The 17,332-nt window shown below is 43.3% G+C and overlaps 1 protein-coding gene across 1 annotated transcript in view; it reads right to left on the bottom strand.

Moving 5' to 3' along the window:
- C14H11orf80 (chromosome 14 C11orf80 homolog) overlaps positions 1–17,332 on the bottom strand; it is a 76,133-nt gene that overhangs the window by 14,529 nt on the left and 44,272 nt on the right. The window contains exons 9-12 of the mRNA XM_053561122.1: positions 15,018–15,165; positions 13,053–13,199; positions 8,636–8,757; positions 1,231–1,329 (exon numbers count right to left, since the gene is read on the bottom strand). Of these exons, the coding sequence (XP_053417097.1) occupies positions 1,231–1,329; positions 8,636–8,757; positions 13,053–13,199; positions 15,018–15,165 (516 nt within the window). The remainder of the gene's footprint in view (positions 1–1,230; positions 1,330–8,635; positions 8,758–13,052; positions 13,200–15,017; positions 15,166–17,332) is intronic.

Raw genomic sequence — 17,332 nt, 5'->3', positions numbered from 1 at the left:
GGTTCCATTTTTCTAGCTCATTCAATTAGAATTGTATTCGATTTATGGGGGCACCTGTGGCACAGTGAGTAGGGCGCCAGCCCCATATACTGAGGGTGGTGGGTTCAAACCCAGTCCCGGCCAAATTGCAACAAAAAAATAGCCAGACATTGTGGTGGGCGCCTGTGGACCCAGCTACTCAGGAGGCTGAGGCAAGAGAATCGCTTAAACCCAAGAGTTTGAGGTTGCTATGAGCTGTGATGCCATAGCACTCTACTGAGGGTGACAAAGTGAGACTCTGTTTCAAAAAAAAAAAGATAGGTACTTTCTCTGTTGCCGAGGCTGAAGTGCAATAGCCCAAACATGGCTCATTGCAACCTCAAATTTCTGAGCTCAAATGATCCTCCTGTCTCAGCCTCCCATGTAACTGGGACTACAAGTGCATGCCACTATGCCAAGATGGTTTAAAAAAAGATTTTTTTTTTCTTTTTTTTTGTAGAGACAGAGTCTCACTGTACCGCCCTTGGTAGAGTGCCGTGGCGTTACATGGCTCACAGCAACCTCTAACTCCTGGGCTTATGTGATTCTCTTGCCTCAGCCTCCCGAGCAGCTGGGACTACAGGCGCCCGCCACAACGCCCGGCTATTTTTTTGTTGCAGTTTGGCCGGGGCTGGGTTTGAACCTGCCACCCTCGGCATATGGGGCCGGCGCCCTACTCACTGAGCCACAGGCGCTGCCCCAGATTTTTTTTTTTTTTTTTTTTTTTTTTTTTGCAGTTTTTGGCCAGGGCTGGGTTTGAACTCACCACTTCCGGCATATGGGGCCAGCGCTCTATCCCTTTGAGCCACAGGTTCCACCCTAAAAGTTTTTTTTACTGATGGGGTCTTGCTATGTTGCCCAGGCTGGTCTCCAACTCCTGGCCTTAGGCAATCTTCCTATCTTGGCCTCCTAAAGTGCTAGAATTACAGGTTTGAGCTACTATGCCTAACCTATTTTACTGATAAAGAAACTGAGGCTTAGAAAGGTTAAGTAACTTCCACAATAATGCCAACAACCAGAGTGACAAAACGGAATTCAAGTGATGTTTAACCATGCCCTCTACCTCTGTCTAATACTACATTCTCTAAAGTTTTCTGACCCACAGGCTTCCTTGCTGAAAGGCTAGCCTCAGATCGTACAGTCTAAAACACTGGCACCTACCCACCCTGAATTGGAAGATTTCTACCAACTTAATTATTGCTTTACACTTACCTGCTTCACCTCACATGAGCAGTGGTAAAGAAATGGGTGCTGGGTAATCTCATGAAATGCTTTGTGCAGTTTGATCCCAAACTCCTGTGTGTCAGCTGCCTAAAAGGAGTCAGAGATAGAAGATCCTGAGTTCCAGGACTAGAAAGCAAGGGAGAAGTCGTCACAGAAGTTTACGTAGGGAGAGGAAGTTTACACAGAAGTTTACCAGGCGGACAGGAAGGCAAATTGCTCTTGTGGCGTTAGGAGTTTCCTTAGTTTCTATGAAGGCAGGAGAGGACGAGAGAGGGACTGGGATTCAGGGCATGAGTGAGGTGGTCGTGGCTCCCATATGTCTTCCCTAAGCAAGATCCTTCACGCAAGGTCTTTGTTCTCCTATTTCTATAGGAGATAAATACCCCAGAAATCCATTTGTTCATGGAGGATTATATACACTGCTTGCCCACTGAACAACTGAGGCAGACAGGAGAACTTTTCCTCAGATAAGCCTTTAGGGGGGAAGAGGATTAAAGAACACAGTGTGTGCCCAGAGGGAATTGGCCATAGCCTTCTACTTTTTAATACAGAATTGTAGGATATTAGAGTCAAAGGGGACCAGAGTACTCACCTCAGGCAACATGCTAATTTTATGGATGAGAAAATGGAAATTCGAAAAAGAGAAGTGATTCTCCCAAGATCTCACAGCTATTCAGTACAAAAGTTAGGGCTCTAATGCATACCTTTAAATTCCCAGTACAGAATTCTCTCTACCGGGTGGTGCCTGTGGCTCAAGGAGTAGGGCGCCGGTCCCATATGCCAGAGGTGGCGGGTTCAAACCCAGCCCTGGCCAAAAACCACAAAAAAAAAAAAAAAAAAAAGCCAGAATTCTCTCTACCCTGTGCTAGCCACTTGACCCACAAAGTTGAAGCTAGAACAAAATGCACCAGTTTATAAATGTAGCAGCAATACAGTTTATGGCAAGGAGGAGTGAGAGTTATAAGAAACACCTGTATAGTTTGGTAATGTAACACTCTGGTGGTAAGGGCATGGGGAGGGCTTTGGCTCTCTTAACAAACATGAGAGCTGAGACCAGGGCATCAGTGATTGGCAGTCTCTACACCTGTGGTATTAAGAGCCACCAGAGTGTGTCTATAAGAAGCAGGAGGAGAAGGCAGTTGGGTGCACATTCTATCACAGACCCTAGAATAAATAAATTTCCTAGAATAAATAAATAAAAGAAGCAACATATCATATAAAGGTATTACTGAATCACTATTCACTATTTATATCAACAGAAAGACTTGTAAACAACTTAAATGCCTAACAGAAGAATGTTTGTTTTTGTTTCGTTTTTGAGACAGAGTCTCACTATGTTGTCCTCAGCAGAGTACCATGGCATCACAGCTCGCAGCAACCTCCAACTCTTAGGCTTAAGCGATTCTCTTGCCTCAGCCTCCCAAGTAGCTGGGACTATAGGCACCTGCCATACGCCTGGCTATTTTTTGTTGCAGTTGTCATTGTTGTTTAGCTGGCCCGGGTCTGGTTCAAACCTGCTAGCCTAGGTGTATATGGCCTGGAATGGTTTTTTGTTTGTTTGCTTGGAGGATCTCACTTTGTCACCCTTGGTAGAGTGCTGCGGCATCATAGCTCACAGCAACCCCAAACTTTGGGCTCAAGTGATCCTCTTGCCTCAGCCTCCCAAATAGCTGGGACTACAGGTGCCCGCCACAATGCCCAGCAATTTTTTAGAGGTGTGGGATTGCCTGATCTCACAGGTTCTAGACCAGCCTGAGCAAGAGCTAGAACCCGTCTCAGCCTCCCAGAGCGCTAGAATTATAAGAGTGAGCCACCGTGCCCAGCCTAGGAATGGTTTATTAAATTAGATAAAAACACTACAGTGGAATATTATGAGGTCTAAGTTCACAAACTTGCCACCATGCACATATGTAGGCAGCACTGTACCAACAGCTGGGTAAGGTTGCATAACCTTGGTGTATCAGTATTTCACAGTTGTGTTCATGTGGGCGTGTGGTGATGCCTTGCTGAGTGGCATTCATTATTGTTATTGCATGTTTTTGTGTGCCATTTAGAGGATGTCAGAGGCGGAATCAGAGCAACAAGAAAAGATTAAATTTCTTGTTAAATTTGGCAAAAGTGGAAGTGAAATCAGGGACTTGTTAGTCCAAGTTTATTGATGATGCCATGAAGAAAACGGCAGTGACAAATGGATTTAACATTTTCTGAGGGACGAGAGAGCGTCACTGATGAAGAGAGGTCAGGGTAGCCAGTAATGAGTAGAACTGATGAAAATATTGCAATAATTCATCAAATTGTGTGTCAAAATCCTCAGCTGATTGTGAGAGGCATAGCAGACCAAGTAAACATCAGTAGAGAAACTAGAAAATCTTAACTGGAAATCCTGATGTGAAAAAGGTGTGTTCTGAAGGAGCTCACTGATGGACAAAAGCAGAGAGTCAAAGCTTGCCAAGATCTTTGGAGAGGCAAGACAATGTTTGGGGCCATGTTATCACTGGTGATGAAACATGGGTGTACCAATACAACCCTGAAACAAAGTGCCAGAGTGCATAATGAAAGGCAGCCAATTCTCCACAACCAAAAAAACTTCCCTCATCTAAATCCAGAGTCAAAAGATGTTGCTGACTTTTTTTGCATCAGAGGGATTGTTCGTTATGGATTTGTACCAACTGGACAGCTAACCAAGTTTACCATTTGGCGAGTGCTGGAAAGGCTGTGTGAAAAAGTTTGACGAAAATGACCTGAACTTTCTGCCAAAAACTCATGGCTCTTGCATTACAACAATACACTGGCTCACACAGCACTGTCTGAGAGGGAGTTTTTAGCCAGTAAACAACTGTTTTGGAACAACTTCCCTACTCACCTGATCGAGCCCCACTGACTTTTTTCTTTAACCAAAGATAAAGGAAATAGTGAAAGACAGGCATTTTGATGACATTCAGGACATCAAGGGTAACACGATGACAGCCCTGATGGCCATTCCAGAAAAAAAGGGTTCCAAAATTGCTTTTTTTTTTTTTCCAAAATTGCTTTTAAGGGTGGACTAGGTGCTAGCATTAGTACATAGTTTCCCAAGGGGAATACTTCAAAAATGACCACAGTGATATTTAGCAATAAGGTATATGTCCTAGCACTTTTCTAGGACAAATTTGTGAACTTAATCATCAGACCTCGTAGTTAACTGAAACAAACCAAAACTGTTGAAATAGGGAAAAATGTCAATTTTATTAGAAACTAGAATTCTTTGGTTATAATTATATAACATATGAGATATGCAAAAAATTTTAATTATGCTGATTAAATGTATTATTACTTCAAATTGTAGGTGTGGTGTACTATCTTACAGGAAAAAAAAAAAAAACCAAAGCAAGAGACTTGGAACTGATGTGTTACCCCCTGATAATACCAGTTGGTCAGCACATATTCCTAAAAGAAAGGAAAGAAATGAACGTTGCTGAAGGACCCGCCGTATGCAACCCATTTCCATGCTGTCTCAATCCTTCTGTGCTGTTGTAACAAATTACCACAGTTTGGGGGACTATAAACAATAGACATTTATTTCTCACAGTCCTAGAGGCTGGAAGTCTGGACGAAGCAGCCAGCATGTTTGGATCCTGGTGAGGGCCCTCTTCTAGGTGGCGGACTGCCCACTTCTCCCTGGGTCTCACATGGCACAGAGGCAAGGCTCTCCCTTGGCCCTCCTCTATATGAGGGTGAACCTAATGACCTAATCATCTCCCAAAGGCCCCACACCTCCTAATACCATCACCCTGGATTTCAACATATGAATTTTGAAGAGATACAGACATTCAGACCATAGCACACATTTAGTCTTTCTCATAATAATGCTGTGAGGTTCTGTTATTTTTTCCAGTTTGTAGGTTAGGCTCAGAGAAGTTGAATACAGGCTTACATCCACATAGATAGTAAGTAAATGAGTGAGCCTAAGTCTTTGATTCCAAAACTCTTTACACCATTCCATACCATCATACACATGTAACCCTTAAGATTGCTCAGTTATTCCAATGTATTCTATCACCATAAAGTAGCAGAGCATTCCAACAAGGAAATGGAAATCACTAGCTCTCCTCTTAACTAGCTATGTGTCCTCAAGGACGCAATTATCTCAACAACTTGTTTTCTTATTTATAAAATAGTATACACACTACTATTCACTCAACAAATTTTTTTTTTTTTTTTTTTTTTAAACAGAATCTTACTTTGTTACCCTGGGTAGAGTGCTGTGGTGTGTCATAGGTCACAGCAACTTTAAACTCTCAGGCTCAAGTGATTCTCTTGCCTCAGCCTCCCAGGTAGCTGAGACTATAGGTGCTCACCACAATGCCCAACTAGTTTTTCTATTTTGAGTAGAGACAGGGTCTCATTCTTGCTCAGGTTGGTCTCAAACTCCTGATCTCAAGGGATCCACCTGCCTCAGCCTCCCAGAGTGCTAGGATTATAGGCATGAGCCACTGTGCTTGGCTTAACAAGTTTTAACAATTCTTTTTTTTTTTTTGTGGTTTTTGGCCGGGGCTGGGTTTGAACCCGCCACCTCTGGCATATGGGACCAGCGCCCTACCCCTTTGAACCACAGGCGCTGCCCAGTTTTAACAATTCTTAAAACATTTAGGCCTGGCACTGTGTAGGATCACAGTAAATACAATAATGTTTCCCGGTCCCATACTAACCTTAAGGGCCTGGAGACACACTGCTCGGAAGCTGCTGCATGTGCTTCCAGTCACCACACTCACAATGGAATTCACAGCCACCCAGAGTGAGGCCTGCAGTTTCTGATGAGCCTGGACACATCACATGCAAGGGGGGCGGCATTAGTGCCAGGCTCCTGGTGCAAAGATCCCCAAAGAGGCCAAAGTTTTCAGTCCAAGCATAGTTTCAATAATTCTTCCCCTCCATCAATAGTACTTACTGAGGTCATGACACATCTTTACATCATGACACTTAGGAATCAAAACAAATTTTATTTATTTTTATATTATTATTATTTTTTTTTTTTGTAGAGACAGAGTCTCACTTTATGGCCCTAGGTAGAGAGCCGTGGCCTCACACAGCTCACAGCAACCTCCAACTCCTGGGCTTAAGCGATTCTCCTGCCTCAGCCTCCCGAGTAGCTGGGACTACAGGCGCCCGCCACAACACCCGGCTATTTTTTTGGTTACAGTTTGGCCGGGGCCGGGTTTGAACCCACCACCCTCGGTATATGGGGCCGGCGCCTTACCGACTGAGCCACAGGTGCCGCCCATATTTTTTTTTTTTTTTTGAGACAGTCTCACTTTCTCACCCTCAGTATCGCGTCATGGCATCACAGCTCACAGCAACATCAAACTCTTGGGCTCAAGTGATCCTCTTGCCTCAGCCTCCCAAGTAGTTGAAACTACAGGTACCTGCCACAACACCCTACTATTTTCTTAGAGATGGGGTCTCACTCTAGCTCAGGCTGATCTTGAACTTGTAAGCTCAAGCAACCCACCTGCCTAGGCCTCCCAGCATGCTAGGATTACAGGCATGAGCCACCATGCCCAGCCTATTTTATTTTTTGAAACAGAGTCTCACTTTGTTGCCCTGGGTAGAGTGCTATGGCATCATTATAGCTCACAGCAACCTCAAATCCTTGGGCTCAAGCGATTCTCTTGCCTTAGCCTCCCAAATAGCTGGGACTATAGGTGCCTGTCACCATGCCCAGCTATTTTTTAGAGATGGGGTCTGGCTCTTGCTTGGGCTGGTCTGGAATACCTGAGCTCAAGCAATCCATCCACCTGAGCCTCCCAGAGTGCTAGGATTATAGACATGAGTCACCAGGCCAGGCCCCTAAAACAAATTTTTAAAATGTCCTTTCTGGCTGGGCTCCCATAGCACAGTGGTTACACCCCAGTCACATACACCGAGCCTGGTGGGTTCAAACCCAGCCCAGGCCAGCTAAACAACAATGACAACTGCAACAAAAAAATAGTCAGGTGTTGTGGAGGGTGCCTATAGTTCCGGCTACTTGGGAGGCTGAAGCAAGAGAATTGCTTAAACCCAAGAGTTTAAGGTTGCTGCAAACTGTCATGCCATAGCACTCTACCGAGGGCGACATAGTAAGACTCTGTTTAAAAAAAAAAAAAAAGTCCTCTCCTAGCTGGCACAGTGGCTCACACCTCTAATCACAGCACTCTGGGAGGCCGAGGTGGGTAGAGGCTTAGGTAAGTGGACTGCTTCAGCTCAGGAGTTCAAGACCAGCCTGAGCAAGAGCGAGACCCTATCTCTACTAAAAAAGCAAAACTGGCTCAGTGCCCACACCACAGTGGTTATGGCGCCAGCCACATACACCAAGGCTGGCAGGTTCAAGCCTGGCCCAGGCCAGCTAACCAACAATAACTGCAACAGAAAATAGCCAGGGGTTGTGTCAGGCGCCTGTAGTCCCAGCTACTGAGAGGCAGAGGCAAGATAATTGCTTAAGCCTAGGAGTTTGTGGTTGCTGTGAGCTGTGACACTATAGCACTCTACTGAGGGCGACATAGTGAGACTCTGTCTCAAATAAAAAAGAAAAAGAAGAGTAAAACTAGCGAGGCGCTGTAGTAGTCACCTGTAGTCCCAGCTACTCGGGAGGCTGAGGTGACTCAGTTGTTGAGTGGAGATAATAATTATCTGTGTGGAAGACACATATGATAGGTGCCTAAAAAGGCCAGTTTCCTTCCTGCCTGACAAATATTAAAAATAGTAGTTTGAAGGAGAGAAGCCTCTCCTTGACATGAAGCTCCTGGCACTGATCACTGGAGGCAAGGCTCCAGAAAGGCACTTGAATGGATTGCTGGTGGCACTGAATCCCACCAATGGCCCCATCACTTCTCCATCAGTGTTGCTGGGGCTCCTGGCTCATCTCCCAAGATGTTCCATGGCTCTTCACAGCCACAAGGTGCTGCTCTGCTGAGCAGTTAACTAGGCAACGGAGAGTGGCACGTGGATAAAGAATAAAAACAAGGGGATGGGGACACCTTGGCTTTCATTGATCACTTGAGCTATGATGCCACAGCATTCTACCCAGGGCAACGGTGAGACTTGTCTCAAAAAATAAATAAATAGGAAAATGAAGGAAAAATCAGTAGCTCCAGAAGTGTGAAGGAGAGATATGGGTAGGGAGAAGTGCATTATCAGTCATTTTTCACTAGTATCTATCTCCCTATTTATTCAAACTCACCTAGTAGGAGGTAAAACTAAGCAAGGTGGTTGTAGCTTCAAGTTTGAGTTCATTGGCTACATGAAGTGTTACAAGTTCACCCAAGTGACAGAAAAGGGAAGGAAGGGCTTTGGGAAGGAAGGGCTCTTGGCCCTGCCTGCTAGATACACTTACTGTCTTTTTCTTAGCAGGAGAAAGGGAGCTATGAATTTCTCATACCTTGGCAGCCTGGTGATGCTGCTCCAAGACCTGGTCCACAGTGAACTGGATGGCATCTTGTACCACACTGTGGCTCTCTGCAAGGATGGTACTGAGATGAGTTGTGAGCAGAGTATGAACCCCTACAGGGAGAGAGGATGTTGGTATCCATGGATGAGGATGACAACTTCAAGACTGCTGTTCATGTGCTCTGAGTCAAAGCTGGGAGTGGGAAAGATGCCTCTAGGAAGAAAAGGCCATTACCTATTCACAAATAATTAATTTTTAAAGACAACCTCGTAGCAACTTACAAACCCACCCAATTCTCCCTTATAAATGAAAGCAAGCTCAGGAAAATTAAAGTGAGGAATGACATTGTTTTTGAAGAAACAACTGAGGTGTCCTGTGTAATTCACACCAGAAATATCTACTCATACTAGAAACCACAATCCTGGAGACTCCCAAAGGAAAGGAGGAGGAGGTTGAGGAAGGGCTCCTGGAGCATGCGTCTAACCCTGCTTCATTCCTACATCTACTATCCATGTTGTATTCTTTCATTTGAGCTGTGGCAAAGAAAAGGTTAAAACTCACAAAGGTGACTCTGAGAACTGCTGGTATAAAGGTCCTCTTGAATGAAGCATTACCTCTGTTTAAGTAGCTAGGGGCACCCCAGCTCAACCTCCTTCAGAAAAGCTAACCTGTGAGAGCAAGGGGCAAAAGTCTATCTTCAAACCATAGGCTGCCATTTAGTGGCCCTGATGCAGCAGACACAGGAAGCCAAATTCGCTTTACAGGTCACCTGGAGAAGATGCTTCTTAATTGTTTCTTGTGTTTTTAGTGCTGCTCTCATCTTTCCTGGGTAGTCTGTTCAGATACCATGATGAAGCAGCCTAGGGCTGGCTGGCCTTTCTCAGGACTGCATTAAAAACGTAAGCTATAGGGTGGCGCCTGTAGCTCAAAGGAGTAGGGCGCCAGCCCCATATACCGGAGGTGGCGGGTTCAAACTCAGCCCCGGCCAAAAAAAAACAAAACCCAAGCCAGAAGAAACATTCTGTACCACAATGTACCATGCTGCTTTCTTGCTAGGGAAGTAACATGGGGTAAGCTCAAAAGGAGTGTGGAGTTACAAACAGAAGAATGTAGATTCTAGGGCCAATTTCACCACCAATGTATGATGGCTAAGTCACTTCATTTTGCTTACTTCCGTATAGAAAATGGCTTTACGTGGGGGGCAAGACATGATTGCAAGAGGGACTGTGTAACCTGCCTTATTGTACCCTCAATGAATCCCCAACAATAAAAAAAAAAATGGAAAAAAAAGAAATGAATATTTCAAAATGTCAAAAAAACAAGACTAACCATTTTATCAAATATAATCAGACCCTTGGATGTTATTTTACAATAAAGTATTTCAAATTGTAAAAAAAAAAAGAAAATAGCTTTACATCTCCTACTCTCACAAGTAAGTTATGTAGATCAACTGGGATAATTTACATAAAGTGTTCTGAAATGTACACTGTAACATTCAGTGGAAATATATTGCTATGACGATAGATATCTGGATTACTATTTTCTATACTTCAGTCCTAAGAATAGCTTCCAGAAATCAGAACTCTTTTGAAAGCAGACATTAAATTAAAAAGCCAAAGTTTATTCCCCAAACTGCTGATACCACCAGATGCTTTTGACGCTGTGGCAAAATAATGAGTTAATCATAGAAAAGTTACCATGACAAGGTGGGCAGAAGGCCAGTTATGTGATTTTTTAAAGATACACAGAAACAGACTGTAATTTTGCACAATCTGTTTCCTAAAAGAAGGAACCTGAAGAAAGCTCTCAAAGATATGAGAAAGAAGAAAGGGAAGAAGATAAAGTCACTACTCCGTCTGTGTCTGCCTCCCTTACTGTGCCCCTCTTCAGAGGCTAGCCCTAAACTACCAGATGCGTAAGATCTGAAAGACACTGTCCGGCACCATGTTTGCTAATGCAGTGATGAATTTCTTTTCAAGCCAACACTGAATGCAAGTACTGAGATACTTCAGGCCTTCAGGGTCAAGCTAAACAGAAGTGTATAAACTATCACAGTATTACAAGAATGGTAAGTAACACCGGTTTCTGAGGACCTAGAAAGCGATATCAAGTTTATGTTATCCTCTGGCAGAGGATAATCTTTAAGAAAAACCTGCCAGAAGGTAGCAGATCTTAAGTCTTAAGAGGGTTTAGGCTTGGAAGGGCCTTTGACACTACCTGGTCTAATGGTCTCCCATTACAGATAGGGAGAGGGAGGCTCAGATGATTTATGTGACTTCAAAATCATTGAGGAATTTGGTATCAGAGCTAAAATTAAACCCTGGTTTCTTGATTTTACTTTGAAGTTCTTTCCACAATACTAAGCTGCTTCTCTTGTCTGCCTCTATCTACATGAGCACAGGCCAGATAGCAGCCCCAGGAATCCTCACCTTAGACCTCTTTGCTGGAGCCTCATGAGTTTGGGTCTTGTCTATCTTTTGCTCCTTTTGCCTTAATCAATGGAACAGTGGAGCATCAGAGAGCACTGGCTCCTCAACTAAAGGGCTGCAAGCCAGAGCCCAGCACACAGGGCTTCTTCTCTGCTATAGTACGCACAGTGTGTGCCAGGAAAGGGTAGGAGAGGCTTGAAAGGAAGGCGGCACGAAAACCCCACAGCTGACAATGGTTTGCTCAACGAATAGTTGGCATGAGTCAGTGTGAGCTCTTCTGGTCTGGGGTTGTAACAGTGCTCACTTTACTTATGACCCAAGGGAAGCAGGGCCACACCAACACCACCAGAGTGCCTGCAGAGTCCAGTCCCTTGAAAACACCTGGCCCACAGAGAAAGGAGAATATGGAAACATATTAAAAGCACCAAAACGAAGCTTATGACCTTTCCCCAAACTTGTATAAGCTCCAATTCTCATATGTAACCTCCCTCAACATTTAGGAAGAACTGAAAAACACTTAAGGTTGTGTCCCAGGGTTATTGCATAAACTGACTGTCACTCACACTCAGTGGTTTTCAAATTTTACTATATTTAAGAATTACTTAATAATCTTGTTTCAAATGCAGATTCTTGAACCGTACCATATTTTTACATTATAGCAAAATAATGAAAATTAATCATTGGCCTGGAAAGCTGTACATTTTCAAATAATCAGGTGATTCTGATGCACATGTTTCATGGGCCACAAACTAAAACAACTGCTTTACTTTCAAAAGACAGATTTTTTTTTTTTTTTTTTTGGGAGACAGAGTCTCTCTTTGTCACCCAGGTTAGGGTGCAGTAGTGTAATCACAGCTCACTGCAGCCTCAAAGTCCTGGGCTCAAGTGATCCTCCCACCTCAACCTCCCAAGTAGCTGGGAGGACTACAGACATGCACCACCATGCCTGGCTAATTTTTTCTATTCTTTTGGAAGAGATATGGCTCGGCGCCCATAGCACTGTGGTTATGGTGCCAGCCACATACACCAAGGCCGGCGGGTTTGAACCTCGCCAACATCAGCTAAACAACAATGACAAATGCAACAAAAAATAGCCAGCATTATGGCAGGCGCCTGTAGTCCTAGCTACTTGGGAGGCTGAGTCAAGAGAATTGCTTGGGCGGCACCTGTGGCTCAAGGAGTAGGGTGCTGGTCCCATATGCCGGAGGTGGTGGGTTCAAACCTAGCCCCTGCCAAAAACCACAAAAAAAAAAAAAAAAAAGAGAATTGCTTAAGCCCAAGAGTTTGAGGTTGTTGTGAGCTGTGATGCCACAGCGCTCTACCGAGGGCAACAAAGTGCGACTGTTTCAAAGAAAAAAAATAGAAGAGACAGAATCTTATTCTTGCTCAAGTGGTCTCAAACTCCTGAGCTCAAGCAATCCTCCTGTCTCAGCCTCCCAAAGTGCAAGGAGTTTGTCCCCTTTCTAATAGATAAACGTGAAAGGCTCCCCCTTAAATGCCTGAACAAGGACAGGCATACATTTCTTTAATCCACTTGGAAAAGCAGTATGGTACACATTAGAATCACCCAAGAAGTTTCAAAAACATACTGAGACTTGAGCCCCGCCTCCATCCAAGGAAACCAGAATCTTTAGGAGTGAGGTTCAAATCATTTTCAGACACTCCCAGGTTGTGCAGCTAAGGCTGAGAACCAGTGAACCCTAGCAATCCACAACATTGTTTTGGATTTACTGGGAAGCAAATTAAGGGTCTGCAGATTTCTGGCCAACCAAATCTGGGAATGTCCTAATTTACGTGATATAGCAACATCATGGAGGTTGTGATTTGTTTAATTTAATAGGCAAGGTTTTTTACTGAAATTATTTATTATATAATAATACATCTAATTCAGACATGTGCATTACTCAAGGCTCCCTTTCTTTACCCTGTCAGCATCTGGCACACCCCAGCTGGCAACCCCATTCTCCCATGTTACTTACTCAAGATTTCCATTTGCTGGGCTGGAAACCCATTGTGGAAATCCAGAAAGAGAAAAAGCAGCAGAGTGTGTCCCTGAGTGTCTGCGTTCTGGGACTGAGCCCCCTTGCTGGATTCCACCTGGTAACTCATATCTGGAAGCACCAAATCTAGAGGACAAGAGAGCACACCGATGCTGGAGGTAAGTAAAGCCTTCAAAATGCTAAGGGACGTATATTCTGAACGAAGAAGGATCTGAGAATAGGTCTAAGTTCAAACATTCACTTCCCCTCTTCAATTACTTCTCTATCCACATGAAGGAAGCAAATAATAATGACCGACTCACAGGAACAACATCAAAATAACAACTGGTTATGTAAAATGCAAACCAAACAACACTGTTTTGGATTTACTGGGAAACACTTAAATTCATGGATTCCTCATACAACTTTCTAAGGCGGGTGTGGCTAGGAAGACGCAGAGGTCAGATTCAAGCCTGAGTAATGATAACAGCTGGCTTGTGCTACATGCCAGGTACCATGTCAAAGCCTCATATATTACCTCAGCATTTAGACTTCATAACCACATCATGGGATAGGACCTATTCTTATGCCTTTTACAGATAAGAGGCACAGATAGGTTAAATACCTTGCCCAATGTGAGCCAGTATATGGTGGAACTGAGTTTTAGACCTTGCCAGACCGACTCCAAAATCTGTGTTCTCCACCCAAATACTATGTGATACTTGTATTCCTAGGTAATCCAAAGCCGTATGGTCACTTTCTAGCACCTTGATCCTTTGGAATATAATCAGGTTACTGCTGCCTTCCAGAGCTATCCAGAGAAGCACCTCTATGTGGATCCTGATTCTACCCCTGAGAGTAATGAGGGAAGGAGATGAGGGGACAGTTTTTACATATTCATTTCCACTTTTTTTTTTTTTTTGAGACAGAGTCTCACTTTGTCGCCCTTGGTATAGTGTCATGGCGTCACGGCTCACAGCAACCTCAAATTCTTTGGGCTCAAGCAATTCTCTTGCCTCAGCCTCCCAAGTAGCTGGGACTATAGACACCCTCCACAACACCCGGCTATTTTTAGAGGTGGGGTCTCGCTCTGGCTCAGGCTGGTCTTGAACCCATGAGCACAGGCAATCCACCTGCCTCATTCATTTGCAAAGTTAACTGAGGAAATTCATCACAAAGTGGCGAAAAATAAAGTAAACCAACAAAGCTTGAAACAAAAGTGAAAGGGAAAAAGAGATGGAGATTTCTAGAAATTCACCTAGGTCACCCCCCTATCCAAAATCCTGACGGTCTGACAGAATAAAACCAAACCAAAGTAGTTTGCTCACAAACTACTTACCTTCTGAGACCCTGCCCCAGGTTGCCCTCCTCTCATACCCACCCTCTGGTCAAGAACAAAGGAATCTTACCTTGAGGTTTACTTCCTAGGTAGAGATTCTGTCACTGCCCCACTCCAGGAGGCTCCAATCTTCTCATACCAGTCACAACCCTAGAATACCTCTTTCTTACCAGTCATCTTCCTCAGGGTCCATATGACCAGACTACCTTTTAAACTTCAAAGGATTCTAGCAAACAACAGTCACGCTCAAACCTTTTACAACCTCCTAGACATCAGCCCAGGGATGTATATTACTACTTCCCAGTTTTATTTATTGGTTCAGTTATTAACTACCAACTTTTAGCATGATTCACCCAGTGCTGATGTTTTTAGCCCCACATGAATGTTATGTTATAGCCAGCTTCCTAGGCTTAACACCATTTTCGTGCATTTATGTTGTGTTTTAATTTTTTTTAAGTAATTTTATGTGGATTTTCTCATTTTATCATGAAGCATTTCTTTTCCCCCATCCCAACCTAAGCCATCAGATCACTGGGTCTTATTTTTATATACACCTGCTATTTATATTTCCTTTCTGTAATAACTTTCACATTTCTTCATTCTTATACAAAGAGAGGGAGACATACCTCTATCCAAATTGAGATCCAAATTGGGCACCACATGCAAGTGGTATTTTTTCCAGTCAATGAAATAAGAGGTATCTCTGAAGACATTAGTAACTGGCTGCTCTGGACTTGACATCAGAGGCAGACCCAAAGGTCCATACAGAAATATGTATAGTTGCTAAAGAAAACTGTCAAATTTTAGTTTCTTACAACTATGTATTCACGTGTATAAAACACACACACCACTGACCCAGCTCATGCTCCCAGAAATGAACAAGTGTGCCATGCACTTGGCTTTTTCCACACTGAAGATAGGTGTGAAGCACCAGAAGTCCAGACACTGAGATATCCAGAAATTTATTCTGGGTTTGATGAATGTGAGCTATGGGTATAATATTGGCAGAGTTCAATTATTCCTCCTCTGCATTCGATCATAGATTTGAATGGCTCCTAGGCTAACATTGTTCTAAATTCTTGGGTAAAAAAAAACATATTCAGATTTAATATCTATTATATTTATAGTATGGGAGACAGACATAAAAACCAATAAACTATAATATACTGTGATACAGGCCAGAATGGAAGTTTATACAAAGGGCACTTTGGGAGACTGAGGCAGAGGATTGCTTGAGGCCAGTTCAAGATTAGCCTGAGCAAGAGTGAGCCCCTCTCTGTACATAAAACGGAAAAATTAGCCAGGTTTGGTGGTGGGCACCTGTAATTCCAGCTATCCAGGAAGCTGGGTGGGAGGATCACTTGAGCACAGGAGTTTGAGGTTACACTGAGCTATTACGACACTACTGCACTCAAATGACAGAGCAAAATCTTCTCTCAATAATAATAAAATAAAACAGAAGCTGGCTCAGCACCCCTAGCACAGTGGTTAGGGCGTTAGCCACATACACCAAGGGTGGTAGATTCGAACACAGCCTGGGCCAGCTAAACACCAATGACAACTGCAACAAAAAAAATAGCCGGGCATTGTAGCGGCTATTTTTTATATGTATTTATATATGTATAAATTATTTATACATATATAAATACATTTATTTATATATGTATAAATAAATAAGTAAATTGCACCATAGCTATTTCCTGATAAATGGTTTTAAATGGTTTAAACAATCCAGTTAAAAGATAACCATATGTTTTGGCTCTTCAGATTATCCATTCTTATTTTGAGTTTGCAGCATCTCAAAGATCCCCTAACTGTAAACAGTGACTGTGTTGGCTTTAGTTTGTGTGTTAATGCCTTCTGAGATTTGTGAGGGAGGCTTCATGTATGGGTAATGCCTCCCCTTTTTCTGTTGTGACTTTCCATAATGTCCCAGTGCCTCCTGGGCAAGAATTTTAATATTCATATTTAATACCTTGTGTTTACCCTGTAGAAAGAGGATAAAGACAAGGAAAGTACAAACTCTGATTGCTTTAACCTTGGTTTAGGGGATAAGAGAAGTTAAGCAATGGTTCTTAATGGGGAGATTTTGTCCTTAGAAGACTTTTGGCAATAGCTGGAGACATTTTGATTGTCATGGGAGAGGGGCATGTCAGGAGGGGTGGTACTGGCATCTGGGTAGAGGCCAGGGATGGTGCTGAATAGCCTGCGGTGCATAAGACAGTCCCCGACCCCCCCATCCCCACCGAAGACTTATCTGGCCTAAGGTGTAGTACTCCAGAGGTCAGGAAACCCTGGGTTGGAGGTAAGATGAATGTAGGAATGGTTAAGTCCTACAGGGGCCTGTCTGCCTCTGTCTTATTTAGAGAATAAGGTTAGAGATGGTAAGAAGTTTCCTTCTCAATTTAAACATAATCACATACTTTCTAGAAAATATTCCTTTGTATATGCTTCTGTTTTATTTATTTTTTATTTATTTATTTTTTTGAGACAAGAGTCTCACTGTGTTGCCCTCGGTAGAGAGCCGTGACATCACAGCTCACAGCAACCTCAAACTCTTGGGCTTAAGCAATTCTCTTGCCTCAGCCTCCCAAGTATCTGGGATTAAAGCTGCCTGCCACAACACCTGGCTATTTTTGTTGTTGTCGTCGTCATTATTGTTTAGCAGGCCTGGGCTGGGTTCGAACCCACCAGCCCCAGTGTATGTGGCTGGCACCCTAAACACTGAGCTATGGGCACCAAGCCTAAGGTTATATAATCTTAACTGATCATAGTAAACTTCAAATGATAATGATAACAGTTTACATATAGTATAAGAATCCAGCAAGATGCTTCCATTTCTCCCTTCTTGGCCTTTGTGTTATTATTGCCACACGTTTTGTTCCACGTATGTTATAAATACTGTTATTTTAGCTGTAAACAGTCGATTACCTTTTAAAGA

Source organism: Nycticebus coucang, chromosome 14 (assembly GCF_027406575.1).
Source record: "Nycticebus coucang isolate mNycCou1 chromosome 14, mNycCou1.pri, whole genome shotgun sequence".
Taxonomy (NCBI): domain Eukaryota; kingdom Metazoa; phylum Chordata; class Mammalia; order Primates; family Lorisidae; genus Nycticebus; species Nycticebus coucang.
The sequence above is the reverse complement of the archived record's forward strand: the minus strand, read 5'-3'. Positions and strand labels throughout refer to the sequence as shown.